This window comes from Antechinus flavipes, chromosome 3 (assembly GCF_016432865.1).
Source record: "Antechinus flavipes isolate AdamAnt ecotype Samford, QLD, Australia chromosome 3, AdamAnt_v2, whole genome shotgun sequence".
Classification (NCBI taxonomy): domain Eukaryota; kingdom Metazoa; phylum Chordata; class Mammalia; order Dasyuromorphia; family Dasyuridae; genus Antechinus; species Antechinus flavipes.
In genome coordinates, this window is record NC_067400.1 from 243797906 (window position 1) to 243817747 (window position 19842).

At 34.2% G+C, this 19842-nt stretch overlaps 1 protein-coding gene across 4 annotated transcripts in view; it reads right to left on the minus strand.

The window, feature by feature from the left end:
• Positions 1–759: 759 nt before the first annotated feature.
• AGPAT3 (1-acylglycerol-3-phosphate O-acyltransferase 3) overlaps positions 760–19842 on the minus strand; it is a 144914-nt gene continuing 125831 nt past the window's right edge. For all 4 annotated transcript variants that reach the window (XM_051984789.1, XM_051984786.1, XM_051984787.1 and 1 more), the window contains 5 exons: positions 15488–15641; positions 14841–14943; positions 9774–9849; positions 7520–7718; positions 760–6689 (listed from right to left, as the gene is read on the minus strand). In XM_051984789.1, coding sequence (XP_051840749.1) covers positions 6601–6689; positions 7520–7718; positions 9774–9849; positions 14841–14943; positions 15488–15641 — 621 coding nt within the window. In that variant the 3' untranslated portion in view covers positions 760–6600. The remainder of the gene's footprint in view (positions 6690–7519; positions 7719–9773; positions 9850–14840; positions 14944–15487; positions 15642–19842) is intronic.

Sequence of the window (19842 nt, forward strand, 5' to 3'; positions counted from 1 at the left end):
CTTAGTTGGATGCCAGTCCCTTTTCTTTCTGATCTAGTAGAGCCTTTGCACTACCAAACGGTGACCCAATGTCCTCTGTTTCTTATGTCCTATTTTTCTGGTTGAATCAATGCTATATATAGCATGCTTCTGTCACAGGGCAGAATACGTTTCCACTTTCCTGCACCTTCATCTCCTCTGCATATAATGGGTTGGGATAGAGTTGAGATCTATTGCTCATTGCTTCAGAATAATGGGATATAGGCGAGGTTTTACTGTCAAAAAACTGCAGTAGCAGCAAGGCAAATGCCAAGTAGATCCCAGTGCAAAAACCTTTAAAATCTGTTGTGCAATTCTGTTAGAGCACAGGAATTGGTGGAGAAAAGGGTGTTGAGTGTGTAAAAGTAGAGAATAGCTCTTTTCTGCTATTTGATGTAAGAGGTTATCATTTCATTAGAGTTCCAGTGTTATAGGCTAATAGAGACAGCTGTAATTACTTTTATCTCTAGCATATAATTCTTACTTTGGAGAGGTGTAAGAGGTTTTGAGGATTAAAGTAAATGTCTCCACCAATGACTCTAAAACTTTTGGCTCTGTGAAAATGTGTAAATCACTAATATTTGCTATATTACTATGCTTTTTTACAGTAATTTTCTTGAACAAGTGAGACTCCTACATCATTTGTATTTTGAAAATTCAATTGGTATTGATCACCACCTAAGAAGATTTAAATTTATAAATGACATTGAACACATGGAAATCAGACAATAGTTTGGGATATTGGTTTTCAGAATCTATTATGAGCTTTTCCCCCTTCAACTGTCTTTTCTATAAATACATTATTGTCCCAAACTACATAAAGCTATATACGTAGCAAAATCTTAAAAATGAAGATCACAAAAAGGACATATACATATGATACATTTTTACCCTGTATACAGTATTATCTCCTTTTTGAATTGCCCAACAGTAAAATTATAGTAGACCAACAACAGTATGAGGAAAAAAACCCACAAAAGTTTTTTAAAAGATTTAGATTAATGGCGTAGCTTTTCCAAAAATAAATATTTTCATTTACAATTATACAACATTTTTTTAGCAGTCTTGGTGATAAAAAAATCATTTTAATTCCCTGGCACTTAGGCAAGCAACATTTGATTGTCACAACTTACAATTTTGAGATGCTAAAAATAGTATACGGATCAGTGACATTTCTCCATTGCAACAATTGATCCTAGTTCAGTTTTATACAATTTAGTGCATTTCAATACCACATTCATAATTAACCTACCAATTAAACAAATCCTTTTGCAAGACAAAGTTAATAAAGAAATTAATAAGTCAAATATATTTTAAAAACCAAAATCTGAGTGATTTAGACCCTTATATGATTGAAGAACTGAACCCTGATTTGTAAGATATGATTTATCTTGTTCCTATTCCTCATTGATTTTCATTTTTGAGGTCTCAATTCCAAAGTGTTCAATATTTTCTTCCTGCTACCTGAGCAGTTGGTAAGAATCATACCCCTTTTCTTTCCAAATTGTGCAGAGAAAAAAAGTGATCTAAATTCTTTCATCTTCTTTCCAATAACTGAAAGTTTATATTTGTGAAATTTTTTTTAAAAAATAAAAATTATATTCTTACAAATGTAGAGTTATAGAGAAGTATCTAACATGGGACTTTAGGAACAAAAATGGCATTTTTTCACCCTTTTGAGTCATTATGACAGTTTTAACAGATGAAATTATGATTTTATGTCTCATATATAATCTGCTTATAATTAAAGTCATATGTCATAGGGCTGAGAAATTCAACATTATATCCTTTTCTAGGTCTGAAATGTCACAAGCTAAGGGATGGTTTCTACATCATTTTACTGAAGATGAAGCATGCAATACATCCAAATATTTGCCACTATGAGAGGTGGCAGAGTGAGGTGGTGAGAGAAGGGAATGGAAAATGCTTAACACCTGTTCCTAAAATCCTTCAAAAAAAGGTCTAATTCACATGGTAATATTTGGGCCTAACTTCACACATTCTTATTAATACTAATTGGGTGCAAATCATAGAAAACCTTCCCGAAAATGTTTTAGTTATTTTTGGAAATCCAGAAAGTGGATTTATATACCAAGCTGGGCAGTTTGTATGAAGCCTAGCTGTGTTGAAGAGAATAAACTTTTATTCGTCTCAACTGGAAACACAAGAATATTAAAAAAAAAAAATTATTAGCTTGTCAATTCTTCAATATAGTTGGCAAGAATATGACCTATGTATTGACTTGTAATATCTCTTGCACTTTGGTATTGTTATATAACTTTTCATCTATTTTTGCCATATCTTCCAACTAGATTACAAGTATTTTAAAAGGAAAAGTCCGTGCTTTTCTTTCTCTCTACTCAAATACCTTGTTCAGTGCATAGCACAAAGCAGGGAAGATCTTATTAAATACATAACTGATAAGTCATTTAATTTTTCACACTAGCACTGTTGGCTTTATTTGTTTTGAGGCTTTCTCGAGGTTATCTTTCAGGAAAAGAAAGGCTTAAAAAGATAGCATTCTCAATCTTCTAAAAGCCCTTTCCTATGGAAACATTCTTTTTTCTATAACAGTTAAGCTTATATTCCCACAAAATCTCTCCATTCACATATAATGCCTCTATTTCTTGCTAATTATATATGCAGCCAACAACAAAACAAATCATACAAAGAATTAAAACAAAATTTACATTTGCTTGTAGTACCAACAACAAAAATATAGTGTTTTACTGTGTAACTTTGAAAGCCTCTGAAATTCATCTGAGGTAAATCCAAATGGAACAGTTTTCAAACATTACCACAAACAAACTGAGTACACAATGACGTTCTGACACCATTGTGTAAATATAATTTCCATACATTTCAGCATGGTATAGTGAGAAAGACATTGGGTTAAGACTTTGGCAAACTAGGATTTGAATTTGGTTTTGTGACTCACTTGTTATGTGGCTGTGGGTGGGTATTTCACCTTCCTGGGCCTTAGTTTCCTTACCTGTTGAATATGGATTTGGACAAAATTATGTCTATGACAATAACATTGTACACCTGTGACCTTGTGAAGGTTAGAAAAAATCAAGGTCAGGTAGGAAAAGAGAACTGCCGCAAGGGCCATAGGAAACCTTTGAGATGAGCTAGGGGAAAAACAAAGGACAAACAGGCCTGTGTTCTCTGAACTGGAACATATGTAAGCCACACTGGCTAAATAACGTACAAACATCAAGAATTACATTGCTTAGAAGTGACTATTAAGTAAACTCAAGGATACCAGTCAATTATCTGAATTTCAGAACACTCTGCTTTTTAGTCAGAGCAGTAGGTATCTGGATTAGCTATGATGATAATATAAGTTACTGATACTTAGAAAAGCTTTTGTGCTCTGATCATCAGAGAGGATGCCTGGGCCTGGAGTGGAAGCTCAGAGGTTTTTCAGATTAAAGTCCTGATTCTTACCTGAAACACTGAGCATAAAATTATGGAAGATCTGGAGAAAGCCTCCTGTAGAATAGGGGTTCTTAACCTTTTTTGTGTCATGGATCTCTTCTCAGAATGTTTTTAGTGTATAAAATAAAATGAAATACATGATATTACAAAAGAAACTGATTCTATTGAAATAGTTATCAAAATTTAAAAAAAAAAAAGACTCATCAATCCTAGGTTAAGAACTTTTGTTCTAGATACATAAGTACAAACTAAATCTTCATATAAACACCACCATTAATAGCTGAAGCATTAAGAGGAGAAATACAAAGAAATCATGAAGAGCAAAGAAGCAGGTTATTGAAGCTGCCCCATTGTCCTAACAATGATTAAATATATTTTAAAATTATACAAAATAAACCCTGAAAACCCATGGATGAAAAGTAAAGACTAAAAAAAAAAAATAGTTCGTGATATTGTTTATTATTGCTTTTAGAGGGCTTGGTAGTCCAATGTACAAGCCATGTTTTATTAAATAAGAAGAAAATAGTGTAAGATATAAAAATCTATGCCCATTGTTTCAATCCAAGCTCCTAATCTTCATTATTCATTTACCAAATCAATATCAATTAACACAGTATTTTAATTTAAAAGGGAAAAGAAAACATCTATCTGGGAAATAAGAAATACCAGTTAAATAGAAAAAATACCATGTTTCCTTCTCTGCATGGTTATCTTTTTCTTTAAAACTTTTCAGATATGACTATTTAGAAGGGTAGAATTAGCAAATAATATAAAGATCTTAAATACATTCATACAGAAACAGTGTATCATGAAAAGAAAATCTAAAAAATTGAAAGTAGTCTCAATTTATTCACAGTACTATATTGCCAGTTTAATTGAGAAAGTAAAAAGGGAATTAGAGGAGCAGAGAAGAAAAAGAGTTAATTTTTTGCCCTTCACCTCAAGAATAAATTTGTTCAAAAAAACCCCACAGTTTGTGAATAAGATTAAAATATAGTTGGTAAGCAACCTTTACTTTACCTGCCTCCTTCCATTGAAGTTACCAAGAAAATATAAATAGGTTTAATATCTTCTTCATAAAGAAAATATATGACCTCACTAACATCTTTCTAACACACAGCATTGGCCAACACATAATTGCTTTATCAATTTGTTTTAATTTCCCCCATCCCTCTACCTTCTGCTTTCCCATAAAATTCAATCCATTTTGAATTCTGGTTTCTAAATATCAAAAGAAACACCCATTTTTTTCCTTAGAAGGTGATGAAGAATGTTAATAATATCTAAGGTGGAACTAGAAAGGTGACTAGAAAATATGAGGAAAAAAAAGATAAATAAAAGTAGTACTGGTAACTTAGTGCTTAGTTGAGGAGGAATGGATTGGCTGGAATAATAAAATACATTTATTCTGAAATAATCTCTCCCCTTACCACTCCCATCAGATTTCATATTTTAGGGCTGGATGGTAAAATAAATAACTCCAATGAGAAAAAGTTTACCTAAGGAAATAAAATCTTTGCCTAATGACACAAATTAAAGTAAATACTTTGGAGAAATAACATAAGTTGAGATTATACAGAAAAAAATAAAATATTTCACATTTATCCTTCAACACCAATTAGGACATTAAGAATTCTAATTTTTTTTGCAATTGAGAAAAAGGTTTAACTTGGTTAAGACACGATTCCTTCAATGCTACAAAGCAATTTGCATCTATTCATTCACAGTATATTAATGAGTAACCTACCTAAATACAATGAGGGGTTGTCTCATGGAACATAACATGTCATAATAGTTTGAGACATGAGTAAAGGAAAAGAATAAACAAAAAAGCCAAATTCTTTGCCTTCTATTCTCAGCAATAAATCAAAATTCATCAATATTTTCATTTGCTTCATGTTAAGAGTAAAAACCTTGAAAAAACCCCAACAGTTTTCAGTATCTCCATTTGCCTATGACAGTAAAGTATTCAATAGTAATATAACTACTTAAAGGGTATACTACAGATTTGATATAAAGAATAAAGAATGCTTCTATTGCACATAATAAAAAATCTCTGTAGATGTGTTATTCTTTAGATTGTACAATAGAGAAGAAAAGTAATTAAGCTGCTTTATGATGCTTGCTAATTGATAAAGGAAATTCATGCAATGTAACTACTCCTGGGTAGAGGAAAATGGAATTCTAGTAGTAACCAACAGATAAATTAAAAAAGGGCTGCAAAACTACTGAGTAAATAATTCTCTTTTTATAGATGTAGTTACCAGGGTACCTTGCTTCAAAAAACCATATCTATGGCATAAGCATTTAGAAAATGCATTTCTGCATTTAGAAAATGGGATAAATAGCTCTAGAAAATAAAAGCATTAAACTAAGACAAGTGGAAAGAAAGAAAAACTCTACTCAGTTTCAGTCCATTAATATGTGCTTATCACTAGGAGAGATATGTCTTCATAGGTGCCTTCCACAGGACAGAAGCTACCATGTACTGCCTGAAAATCAGAGCAGAAGATGCCAGGTACTTTCTATTCCCATAATCCTTTATTCAAAACTTCACTGAAGGGATAGCTGTTGATTCATTTAAAGAGGTACTTTTTTCCCTCTGGGGAAAAGCTTATTGAGGATCAAAGGAAGAAGAGAGAGCAGGAAAACTTGTTGGAATGCCACGTCACCATGCCCTCCCCAATCCCCCCTTTTCTTTTCTTTTTCTTGATTTAAAGAACTACATTAGCTTTAAGAGAAAGCAACCAACAAGCTTTCTCCTTTATAAGCAAAGGCTTTTTAAAAAAACACATATTTGTGAGATTAGTCATTTGGAGAATTCAAATCCCCCTGACAATCACCCTTTCCCAACAACAAAGCAAAATATTACCAGTTTTTTAAGCCCAGTTTTTCTTCCAAAGTTTGAATTACACTGAGATCCTTACATTGTGAACACAGGTAGAAAGTTGATGATCTTCTTCTGTCAATCTTTTCAATTTCTTTACTCTTGGCTCAAGTTTTATTTATTAATATTAGTCACCAGTTAATAAGAAAAAAGATAGTTTCTAAGTGGGTTTTTTTTTTCTGTTGTTTTGTTTTTAATTAAGTTAATTTGATACCACACCATCTGGTTACACATGTTCAATCTGTAGCGATTAATTATTCCTTTTTCTTGAATTCTTGGTTTCCATAGCTAGAACCTTTTTCTATTTCAGTTACTCCTATCAGTCTACGGACTCCAAAGGAAGCTAAAAAAAAAAAAAAGTAAAGAAACAAATTAGATTATTTTGCTCCCTATTATCAAATTCTCATGTATGTTAATATGGTGACAAACTCATTCATTAGTGACTACAAAACAATTCTCGGACTTAGGCCTGTAATTTTCATTTAATACTTGTTAAAAGAATGGGCAGAATAAAAAGAGCATGGACCAGAAACATATGGTCCAATAGAACTGCCAGACAAATTAGTTAATAATTGTTTTCATTGCTAACCAAATTTAGTAAGAGAATCCCCAGATATTTCCCTCAGTGCCTCCCTTTTTTAGCATCCTGTTCCTGTTTCTAGTTGAAAGTAAAGTACATGGAGCTAGAAAGAGATCTGAGAGAACCAGAGAGAAACCAAGCAAGTTATTTTATGTATCAAGTTGGTTTATGATATGGGAAAGACATTAGGATTGATTATCCCAGGTATGCATATCTTTCATAAGGGAACAAAGGAAAATTTAGTATGGTACTGCCCGATTTCTAGATTATTACTTCAACCATATTAAACAAGTGGGTTAAAATAGTGACTTATTTATTTAAAATTTTAAAATAGAAAAACAACAAATACAGAAACTTCCAAGTTTTTTTAATTTTTCAAAGGATTTATATTTGAATACTTACATACATACACACACACACACACACACACACACACACACACACCCCTCTCATTCTTAACTTTTTCAATGTTCAGGCATTACAATAGAATTTCCACTTCCAATAAGAGATTATGACAAGCTCTGAATAACAACCTGAAGTCATTTCCAATTAATTATCTTCTGACCCATCTTTTTCTTCTAATTTTTTATTACCTGCTCCAACAAATCCTAGGAACGTAAGTATCAGAAGGGGTGATCCACTTGCAAAAACACCAAATGCAAAACTGAAGAGAGGAGATAGAAGGATAGTTGCCCATCCAAGGAAATTCAGGAGAGTCCATGGTCTTCTGATGGGTTTAATCTGCTCCCCTGGAAACATACCTTTCTGTTTGTATAGCTCTTGTAAAGCATCCTACAAGTTAAGAAATAAATAGCATTCTTTTAAAAAACAATCCTCGTAAATCTGACTGCAAAAAGCAGACAAAGAAAAATGATTCATTCAAAGTGAAATTCTGATTTTAATAAAATAAGCATTTAAAAAACTCCCACAACACAAATTCTAGCTTAAAACACTAGTTTGAAGATAACATGATAAAAACACCTAGTTACCAGAAGAAATTTCAATTCCTATACATAAATAACAGCAGCTGTTTTTATAATTATTTGACTATTATAAATATTTGCACATTTTTGTTATATATGAGGTAGTTGAATTTTTTTTTTAAGCAGATAAAATGTTTAAGAAGAAAAGTATATGAAAGATGGTATCCTGGAATGACTTATATCCAACATGACATAAGTAACAAGAATGAAAAATGCTCATTATGAATATTTCCCCTATGGCAATTATGCTGTAAATACAAATGTTTTTTACATTTTAATTTTCATAATAGAAGGACTACTCAATCATGTATAAAAATCCTATGAACAACCCTCCTCCAAACCCCCCAAACACAAACCATACTTTCAACAACATGTCCTCGTTTCTCCCTACCTTGGATGAAGGCAATGAGCCTCCTTTTCTATCCTTTCTTTCTGACTTCCACAATGTTTTTAAACAAAGTTTTATATATGAATAGTAGTAGCCACCAACATTTATCAAATGCTTTAAGGCTTTTAAGGCAAAACACTTTATAAATATTATGTCATTTGTTCCCACCATAACCCTGGTAGGAGGTAGGTGCTATTATTATCCCTATTCTGCTGATGAGGAAACTGGGGCAGATAGAGGTTAAGTGTTTGCTCAGGGTCACACAGCTAGTACCTAAGGTCAGATTTGAACTTTGGTCTTTGAAAACCTCACCTGCTCTGACTCAAATGCCCAACTGATTCTGAAATATTTTAAGCCCCCTTTCTTAGAATCTGTATATGACATTAATACATGTCAATTTGGGGCATCCTCAAGCACCCTAACTTTCATTCCTATCCCACAGTACCACTATACTCTCCTCCTTTCCTCCATTAACTAAAACCCAATCCGATTTTCTTCATTCCCAATGATGAAAAACAAGCATTAAATTACAAATTAGAAGAACCTGGATTCTAGTCCCATCTCTGAAAACACTTACCTGTATGACCTTAGGCAAATTATTTACTATCTTTTGGCTTCAATTTCTTCATTTGTAAAATAAGGAGAGAAATTAAATCATGCTAATGACTTTCTAACTCTAAGATCTATGACTGAATCTGCCTAAACTCTCTAAAATATATGTATATCTGAAAAAGGTTTAAAATCTTAAGCCTGTCACCAGGAACTCAGCTGAACCTTTGTCAGCATAGTAAATCCTGCTGTATCTTCTGTAGGCATATTTTTTGGAAACTAGGGTCACAACCTTTGTCAGCATAGTAAATCCTGCTGTATCCTCTGTAGGCATATTTTTAGGGAATCTAGGGTTACAGAAAGGCTTTTATAGAGACTGGAATGTAAAGTGAGATGCTTTATAATAAAGAGTAAACAATAAAAAGATCAGCCCATGTGTTCCACTGGTTTTTACAAATGAGGATAAGATTTATAGGAGGATATGGATAAGAGGTATAGAGGATAAAAGAGTGGAGACATTTGTAACATGGAAAATGTATTCAAATCAATTAACTTTCAAAGTATCACTCTAGTATCAGAGTTTTAAGTTAAAAGGAAGTTGTAACAGAGGATGAGGGGAGAGAGAGAGAAATGAATTATTTTCTAGTTTTTTAAATAAAAGAGGGCTTTCCAAATTCCCTCAAATGACACCATTACTTCAGAAGAGCTAATCTTGATGTCATAGTAAAGCAGGGTTAAACACATGAGTCCCAGTGTGAAGACTAGAATTATATCCATGATAAATCAGAAAGAATGATTTGATTATGACAGTATTCCTATATCTCCTAGGAAAAGACCAACATTTCAATTATTTACTTTTTAAAATCAATCTTTTCCTAGATATTATCTTTAAAAGACTTTTACTCTAGGAAAAAAAAAATTCTTTACCTTTTCCTGATAAAGTTTATGAAGCCATTTTGCTGCTTCCTTTTCATCTTGTGGGATATCTTCCAGAGGAAATCTCCTGGTTTGTTAGAAAGGTTAAAAACAAAGTGAATCTTCCCCACCTACAATTCCTCAGTACTTATGTGTGTACTATATAGAACAGAAAGTATTGAAGTCAAATTGGGATTTAAATATGTGTATATGTCTGTACGTGTATGTCATAGGCTAAAGCCTAAGGAAATAATTAATAGCAAATTCATTAAGTCCTGTCTATAGTTTCATTATAAGGGATAATTAACTTTTTTTGGCATAAGTATACTCATCTATCTACTTAAGGATCAAGAAAAAATGACTCAGTAATTGACTCAATGGTACAATGAATAAAGTGCTGGGCCTGGAGTCAGGAGGACCTGAATTTAAATATGGTCTGAGACACTTATTAGCTGTGTAACCCTGCACAAGTAACTTGAACCCTTTTTGCCTCAGTTTTTCTCATCTAAAATGAGTTGGAAAATGAAATGGCAAATCACTCAAGTAACTTTGCCAAGAATACCTCAAATGGAATCATGAAGAGTTGCATATGACTGAATAATAGCAGAAAACAGATTGATAAAAATTTTAAAATCTAAGATGTTCTATGATGTATCTAAATAAATTTAGCATAGTTAACCAGTTTCCAAAAAAAAAAAAAAAAAAAAAAGGAAAATTAGGGTTAATTTTCAAATAGCCCTAACAAAGAGGTGAAGATGGATTGTCTCTATGTTAATCACCGAGATGAGAGGCCAGGCTTATTTTGTAAAAAGTTCACAAGATCCTAGTAATGATGGAATTTGAGGATCTGGGAACATTCTGGAAATTTTTCTTGACCAAATCTCTAGTTTTGTCATCCAGAAAGATGTTCCTTCACCATGCTAATGATGAAGATAAAAAACTGAGAAATTTAGTCCAGATAACCCAAAGTACTAGTTTAAAATAGAAGCAGTATATAGGCGTCACACCTAGCAGCCCTTGGTTATCATTCTGAAAGTGCTTTGTGAGCCTTAAAAGCACAAAGTGGAGGTGTTATTCCACTCCTTTTTGTTTATTCACCTTGTAAATACAAACTGACTTAGTGGAAACTAACAAGAAAAAGACAATGAAAACTGAAGAAACTAAAGAGTGTTTTAAAATTTTGATTGCTGGGGCGGAAGTTTTTCATTGTCACAGGGAATTTTCTTGAATGTTTCTGTGGGTTTCTTACCATTCCTTTCTATCTTTTGGTAATGAAAATAAAACCTTTTTCTATTTGTTTTTTTGGCCTCAGAGCTTGTAGAAGTTCTCAGCTGGTTAAGGGCAAAAATTAAGCAGATACTGATATATTTAGACTTTTCCCAGGTGGGAATATGAGCCAAAATCTTAGGAGAGACACTTCCCAGTCAAGCTTGATCTTCAGAATATATTTAGGGGATTATAATTCATAGTATCATACATTTAAGAGATGGAATGGCATTTAATTCATCTAGCCCAGCTCTTTCATTTTATAGACGACATAACTAAGGCCCAGGTAAAACAACTTTACTAAGGTCACAAAGGTTCTAACAGAGCTAGAATTTGAACCAATGTACCCAACTTCAAATAGAGCCAAAATTTCCAAACTAATTTCTTGAAAGAGACCTGGGTTTCAAATCAGAAGACTTGGTTCAAATTCTGGCTCTGAACAGAGAACTAGAATTCTTTGGCCCTCGGTTTCTTCATTTATAAGATGAGGGGCTTAATTCAATCAATAAGCAATTATTAAGCACCTATCTTATACCAGGCATTGTACTAAGCATACAAAGGCAAATTATATACAAAAGGGATACTAAGACAAAAACAGAATAGTCGCTCAAAAGAAATTACAATCTATCTAAGAAAAATATATAACATGACTATACTAAAAATATATATACATAAAAGATGATCTTTTGAAGGCTAGCCACTAGCATCAGGAAAGTCTTCAAGTAGAAAGTGGTGTTCATGGTGAACCTTGACGGAAACTAGGAATTCTGAGATATGGAGGTCAGGAGGCAGTGTTTTTTCCAGGATTTGGGGAGAGTCTGTGCAAAGGCACGGAGATGGAAGATGGAATGCCATGAGGAATAGCCTAAGGTCAATTTATTTGGACTGCAGAGTAAATAGAAAGGAGAAATGGCTGATATTTAAGATCCATTCTATCTATAATGAAAACAGGACATTTTACTTTTGCATTGCCCAACTCATCCTTTTCAGGAGAGGTTTTGTCCTTTTCTCACCTTAAACTGCCTCCTTCCCCTTTCGTGCCACTTCCCTTTGAGGAGAAATTTCTGGTTTCTCCTCTTTCCTTTGTCCAGTGGTTATAAGGGTGCAAACTTCTGCATGGACTCTATGAGATCTGCGAGCACATGCATTTCTCTTGCAATAAACCTCGTGTGCAATGAGCTGCGATTGCCCGTTGACGGTTTTCAGCAGCTTTATTAAAACTAACCAGCTCCAGCAGATGGCGGCAGCAGAGAAGCAGAGAAGCAGCACACTGAGTGGCAGAGCCATTGGCCGGGAAGTGCTTCCTCCTGCGCCGAGCTGAGAATCCTCACAAAGTTGCACCTTTTCCTGTACATGTGAGGGCGCGTGGCAGAAAATAATTCGGTAATTTAAACTTCCCTTGTTACTTATTAATATATTATGCCCTAATTAAATGTTCTGCTACGTGAAAAAATAAAGCCTAAACTCAACAATAATGTGTTAATGACCTATTAGTATGAGATACTAGGTGCTGGAGATTTGGTGTCAGAAGATTGAAAACACTGGCTTAAATGAAAATGAATAAATGTTTTACTCTCATTTGAGACGTAAAATGAGTGTCTCATTTTTCTATATCACTTAATATTATAAATATCCAAAAATGGACTGTGTACAAAAATATATGATTCTGTGACCCAAGTCTACTTTTCCTAAACCCAATGAAACTTGAAATGAAAACTTGAAAAAACCTAAGAATTTCCAAAACTGTATCTATAAAAGTATTTTTTTAAATAAGCAAATAATTAATTAAAGAAAAAAAGATTTTCCATGCTTGTTAGTTTGAATTTCATCTCTACCTATTACAAAGTCTAAAGAGCAGTCAGTCTGACATTGACCAGATAATTTTTATAAGCCAAATTAGATGGCCAATGACCAAAATAAATATTTTTAACACTTAATACCTGATAATGATTCCATATAGTTTTAATTGGAGTTCAGAACAAGGTAGTAATTTTATTAACTTAATTCCTATAGGGAAGTCCATTACAAATTCAAGGAGAGAGAAAAAGAATCCATAATTTTTTATTTTATTTTCATGGGATCATTTCTATAGACTTCTAAACTATAGGTTTTAATCTAGAAGAATGAAGATTTTTATCAGTATTATCCTTCCAATGCCTAAAATGAATTTGTGTGGTAGAAAAAGGCTGGATAGGAAGTAAAAAATGAAAGGATTTGACCAGTAATTGGTATAAAAATTTAGCACTTCTCCCTAATTTCCATGGGTAAGCATAGATTTAATTCCACAATTAGGTACATATTATGTTATCCATATATGAAATACTATTCAGCATCATTATAGTGAACACATACATATTCTATTTTGTAGAAGCTAAGTACTCAACCAGAGATTTGTTTAGTAGACAAAACTTGAATTAATAATAGGAAATTGAATTAAATAGCATTTTGCTGCAAATGATGGCTATTTTGTAGGTAAAAAGAGATGTCAGTATTTTGTCAGTTGAAAAAAATCATAAGCCTATAGATGTTTAGATTAGCAACAAGTAATGAGGAATCCAGACGATTCTCTTTTTTTAGATAAGGCCATTTTGGTACTTGTATGACCTGTGATTTTGAGTTAAAAAATAACTAAAAGATATAACTATCAATTTGAGGATTTTAGATAAAGGCTAAAAGGACCTTCAAATATGGCTTTGGAATCTTACTCTGAAGTCTTGACTATTTGAGTTTGCAAGAAAGATATATTAAAAAAATATTGGCAGCATGGAAACTCCATCAATGAATGAAAAATCTTGATCTAAGTTGAGAATCTCTCCTTTTTCTTAAAAATGTGTTATGAAAGAGATAAATGAGTCATTATGCTAAATTCAAACTCTGTGACCTGACACAACGACTAACATGATTATCTTAAAAGGAAAAAAAAAAAGTGATTGTTTTTATTTAGCAGCTATTGAAGATTATTTAAAGAAATGAAATTCCAAGGTAGAAAATCACTACCAGGCTGTGGTATAATGTTTAATTAAGAATTTCAAGGAAATCCTATAGTATTATAAAATCTATTCTGTAGGTATAATACTTCAGTTCTATAGATTAAAAAATCCTTATGGTGATATATTTGACACATGATAACCTACAACAGAGATTAATTTTGGGAATATTAAGGAAAAAGGGAGCAAGATCCCAGACTGAAATATAAAGAGAGCACTGGTGGGTACATGGTGATATAATTAAATAGACTAATACACTAAGGTCAGAGAATTTTTCTTTCTGTAATATAATCTTTGTTTTATGTTTTTTGCCTTCCCAGTGTCTAAATATATGAAGTAAATGTTAAAAAATTTTGGTTGGTATGAGACAGAAAGGGAAGTAAACTGAGGTGAGATAAAAGATTAGGGATCTGCACAGGTTTCAGGAAAGAGAACTGATTTAATTTTGTAGGAAGGATTAGAGGATCAAATGGGAAACAAATAGTAAGTGGGAATTAGAAAATATGGGGCATCTAGGCAGCAGAAAGTACAAGAGATAATAGAGAAAAGCTAGTAAACACACACCAGCTTTCTAGTTTAGTCTCTAAAGAGATTGCTGGAGAAATATTATATACCTCAGCATTTTTCTAAATGGCTCTTCTTCATCCCCTACTTTTATTTGCATCCAGCCACTGACAAAGTAGGCTGGTATAAATCCTGACAGCTTAGATAAAGGAATAGAAGTTCTAAGAAAATGGAAGAGGGAATGGAAAGACAGGTGTGGTGAAAGAAAGGCTTACTAATCAGCCTGCAAAACCTGAGAAACTCATGCCCATATTTTGCTCACCTCACACACATATCTGCTTCATACTTCTTTCCATAAAGGATCCCTAGTAATGATGGATTCTTGTTTCCTCTGAAATTAAGTGTTACATCATAGACTGCTGCAACTGTAGTTAGAAAGAAGCATCAAGTAAAAAACTGTAAGACAGCTAGAACACTGGCTTTCACCTTTAAATGAATCTTAAATAATTCTACAGAAAAAGTCAAAAGTAAAACAAACAAATCCAAACATTTAATTCATACCCATTGTGGGGATTATTTTCTTTTTAAATGAATAACACTTTTTTCACACTATTTCATGTTAACCTTGATGCCTGACAGTGAATAGAGCAAAGCAAAGTGAAGTGAATAGAGAACAAGCACTAGAGTGGGAAAGCCATGTGTTCCATGCCTGCCTATGAGAGGCTGGGCAGGTCACCTGACCTCTTAGTGCTCTTGATAGGTAATTTTAAGACTAAGGTGCAGAGAAGGTGCAGACCTGCTTTGGTAGAGAAAGTTTTTCATTGAGAGCTGCCTCTATTAATGTAGTAACTAATGCCAATCCTAAAACCTGGCAAAGAAATGGCACTGCTGCTTAATGATCATCTAAAAAGGGCAAGCCTGAAAACCCTGTGTAACCTAAAGAAATCAACCAACTGGAACTGTCCTTACCTGTTCCCCTGAGACACTGGACTGCAGTGGTAAAGCCTTTGGTTCTGGGCAACAAATGATATTTAAGTTTGGGTAATCCTTTAGACTCAGCCACTTCCATACTAATTCGATGCTTTGTCTCTGTAAATCGAGTTCCTTCACAATACAAGAGAAACTGAGATAGAGAATACAAAAAAGAAACTCGGTAAACATAATTCAAAAAATAGCATTTCCTAAACACAGTCTTCCTAATTTGATATTTAAAAATTATTAGAAACTAATTTAAATTATTGGGAAACTTAGAAATGTATCTAAAATTATTAGAAATTTATCATTTTAAAAGATGGTAAAGGCAGGGGGATTCATCCAAATTCCCCCCAAACCCTTCCAAATTCCTTTAAATAATGACTCTAAACAAATTTTAGAACATCAGTACCCACAAAAAGATGAAATGGAAGAATTTTCCAACCAAAGACAATTTGGAGGGTCAGCAGTAAAGATCTAGTGCACCAGGATGGGAATCCAGCATAATCTCAGTGCAGTCCAAGATAGGAAACCAGAAGCAGCCCTTGGGGCTTCTGAATCAACAGCAGCACTAGCAGTTTCTAGACCTCTCAGCCAGAGATACCAAAGATGATTTGGAAGATTAGCAGAAAAGATTTGTTTCTCTAGGGTAAAAAGCCTTGGGAAACCAGCAAACCAGGTCAGCAGCAGAGGTGGTAGTGGCAGCAGCAATTTTCAGAAGTTTCAATTCACAGTTAGTAACTGGGTGAAACTGGTCAGAAAGAGGTCTTTTTACTAGCACTGAGGAAGGACTTTGTAGTCCTTTAGCATAATAGAATTTATGGAGTGGGGGATCCTCCTCACAGTTCCAGGGCAGAAAAAAGTGTTTGTAGTCACTCAAACACACTTCTCTTTGGATCATAACACATTGGAAGAACTAAAAACTTACACATCCTTAGAAAAACCTGCAACACCTGCATAAAAGCCCTGAATCTTGGGACATTATATCCTCCACCCTAGAAACAGAGCTCTACTAACAAAGTTACAAGTCAAATAAGACTCTAGGAAAATAAGCAAACAACAGAAAAAGATTCTGACCATAGAAAATTGCTATCATGACAAAATAGACCAAAACTCACTCACTCTCTCTCTCTCTCTCTCTCTCTCTCTCTGTGTGTCTGTCTCTCTCTCTCTCTCTCTCGAAGAAGAAGAAGAAGAAGAGAAGAAGAAGAAGAAGAAGGAGAAGAAGAAGAAGAAGAAGAAGAAGAAGAAGAAGAAGAAGAAGAAGAAGAAGAAGAAGAAGAAGAAGAAGATGATGATGATGATGATAACAAAGTCAAAGTCTACCCAAAGCCTCCAAGAAAAACAAGAATTGGTCTTAGGCCATGGAAGAGCTCAAAAAGGGTTTCTTGAAAAATCAAGTTAGAGATGAAGGAGATAAGGTGAGATCTTTCAAGACAGTTGTGAAAATCGAGTAAGGCTTCATCTATTTCAAAGTTTGAGTAGGCCTGAAGGACTTAAAGCATTAAGTCAAGGGCATACTTAAAGTGTCTCCTCCCTGCTATTCTCCTAAGGGCATACTTAAAGTCTCCTCCCTACCATCCTCCTAAGTACATACTTAATGTCTCCTCCCTCTTATCCCCCTAAGGGCATACTTAATCCCCTTCTTGTTATCCTCCCTATTTCGACCAAATATGGGCAACTATGTACTTATTGGTCAAGTTCAATTTCTTGGGTAGTTCCCCCGTTTAGAATGTAAGATCCTCAGCCAATAAGGATGAGGGTCAGTGGTGGGAGGGGGAATTTGCGTTAGGGATTAAAAGCCTTGACCCTGCCCCCTACAGTGCTTCCTCCCTTCAAATGTCTGCTCTATGGGTGGGATGCCCGATTCTCACCAGACCGTATAATAAACTTTGCTTTGCTTCTAGAGATCTATCCAGTTTTTTTTTATTAAATGGTTTCTGACCCACACAGAGAGGTAAAGAAAAAATTGGGAAGAGAAATGAGAGTGATAACAAATAGTTAATAACAAAAGGTTACAGAGGGGAAGAATGCCTTAAAAAGCAAAACTGGTCACGTGGAAAAGGATATACAAAAGCTCACTGAGGGAAATAATTCCTTAAAAATTACAAGTAAGCAAATGGAAGCTAATGACTTTGTGAGAAATCAAGGTACAATAAAACAAAACCAAAAGAATGGGAAAATGGAAAACAATGTGAAATATCTCATTGGAAAAGCAAGTCACCTAGAAAATATCTTCAGGAGAGATAATTTTAAAATTATTGGTCTACCTGAAAAAAGAGCCTACACATCATCTTGCAAGAAATTATTAAGGAAAACTGTCCTGATATTCTAGAAAGAGGGTAAAAACAGAAATTGAAAGAATCACTTTTTAAGAGAACCCAAGATGAAAACTCCCAAGAATATTATAGTCAAATTTCAGATGTCCCAAGTCAAGGGAAAAATTGCAAGCATCCAGAAAGACACAATTCAAGTATAGTGAAGCCACAGTCAGGATTTAACCACTTCTACGTTAAAGGACTAGAGGGGCTTGGAATATGATATTCCAAAAGGCTAATGAGTTAAGATTACAATCAAGAATCAACTATCCAGCAAAACTGAGAATAATCCTTCAGGGGAAAAGGTGGAAATTCAAGAGGACTTTCATGCATTTGTGATGAAAAGACTAGAGTTGAACAGAAATTTTGATTTTCAAATGCAGGACTCAGGAGAAGGAAAAGGAGATAATCAGGAAAAGATGATCAGAAAAAACAATTAGGATATAATGGACTTAATAAGGTTTATCTGTTTTCATTCCTAGATGGGAGGATGACATTTGTAACGCATCAGAACTTTCTCATTAGAAGGAGTATAAATGGACAGGAGACCCAGGTGAGAGTTGAATAGGAAAGGACAATATCTAAATATAAACAAACAAATAAATAAATTTATGGGGTGAGAGAGGAATGTCCTGGAAGAAAGGGAAAGGGAGAAGTAGAATGGTTTAAATCATCTGTCATAAAAGAAGCAAGAAAAAGTTTTTACAATGGAAGGGAAAAGGAATAGAGGGATATTGATGAGGCAACTCTGAAACTGTCCTCCTTGAAATTGTCCTTCACTTTGAGTCCTGAGGCTCTCCTGACAGGGACAGACCCTTGGGCTAGTTAAGTTGGTTTCATTAAGATTGATCCAGGACCACTCCCTACTTATCTCAAATTTAAGTGGTTTCATTTAGCTGGAGATCTGGACCTGATATCTCTATTGAGCTGAAAATAGGCTCAGGATGATTCCTAGTAAATAGTCTCATTTAACTGGAAATCTACATCTGGGGCCAGTGACAACATTGAAGGAATTTCATTCAAGTGAAACTTCAGTCTCAGATTTCCTATTAAAGGGCAATTTAAGGCTTATTTCTTTGCAGATCCCTAAAAGCAGAAATCATGCCATGCCAAGGGACCTCTCTTTGGCATACCTACCTGCCAAGACCCCTGCCCACTGTGAAGACATTCTCTTCTTGGCATTAACCCCTCTTTATCTCACTGCCAGAATTTCTCTGCTAGGACCTTTATCTCTCTATTAGGACCTTGCCACTGAAGAAGTCAGTCTCCTAGCAAAAGCTGACTTCTCAATGTCAATAAACTTCCTTTTGCCAGTCTAATATTTCGGGTTCATGAATTCTTTCACTTTAGACCTGGGCTGACTAAAGAAGGGATCTCACAACTCTCTGCACTGCCACTAACCTCATCAATATGAGTGAATCTTATTTTCATCTAAATTGGCTCACAGAGTAAATAACATAATCATTCAGTATGTGTAGAGAAATCAATCTTACCTTTCAAGAAAGTAGGAGGGGAAGGATATATGAGAAGGAAAGGAGGGTGATAGAAGAGAGGGTATACTGGGGAAAGGAGTGGTCAGAAGCAAAATACTTGAAGAGGAACAAGGTGAAAGGAGAGAGAATAAAGAGGCAAGAAATATAGTAACAGTGATTGTGCAAAAAATTTTCAAACAAGTTTCTCTGATGAAGACCTCTTTTTTCAAATATATAGGACACTGAGTCAAATTTATAAAACATAAGAGTTGGGAGGATTCTGGGGAGATGACAGAGTAGGTTGGTAAATTTCAAGTCTCCAGATTTCCCTCCACAAAAAGAAAAAATCTGCACCTCAAGGAAAACATAGACTGCTGAAAAATCAAGATTTAGAACAGAACAGGGATCCTCCTAGTACAACCCAACAACCCAGGCCAAGATTAGCCCAAGTGAAGTGCAAATACCTCCCAGCACAAACACCAAATGGGAGCCTTAAGGCTAGGTAAGTGTGGCTGGAGTGTCAATAGGATCTACAGAGCCTTTCATGAGTTGGGATTTTAGT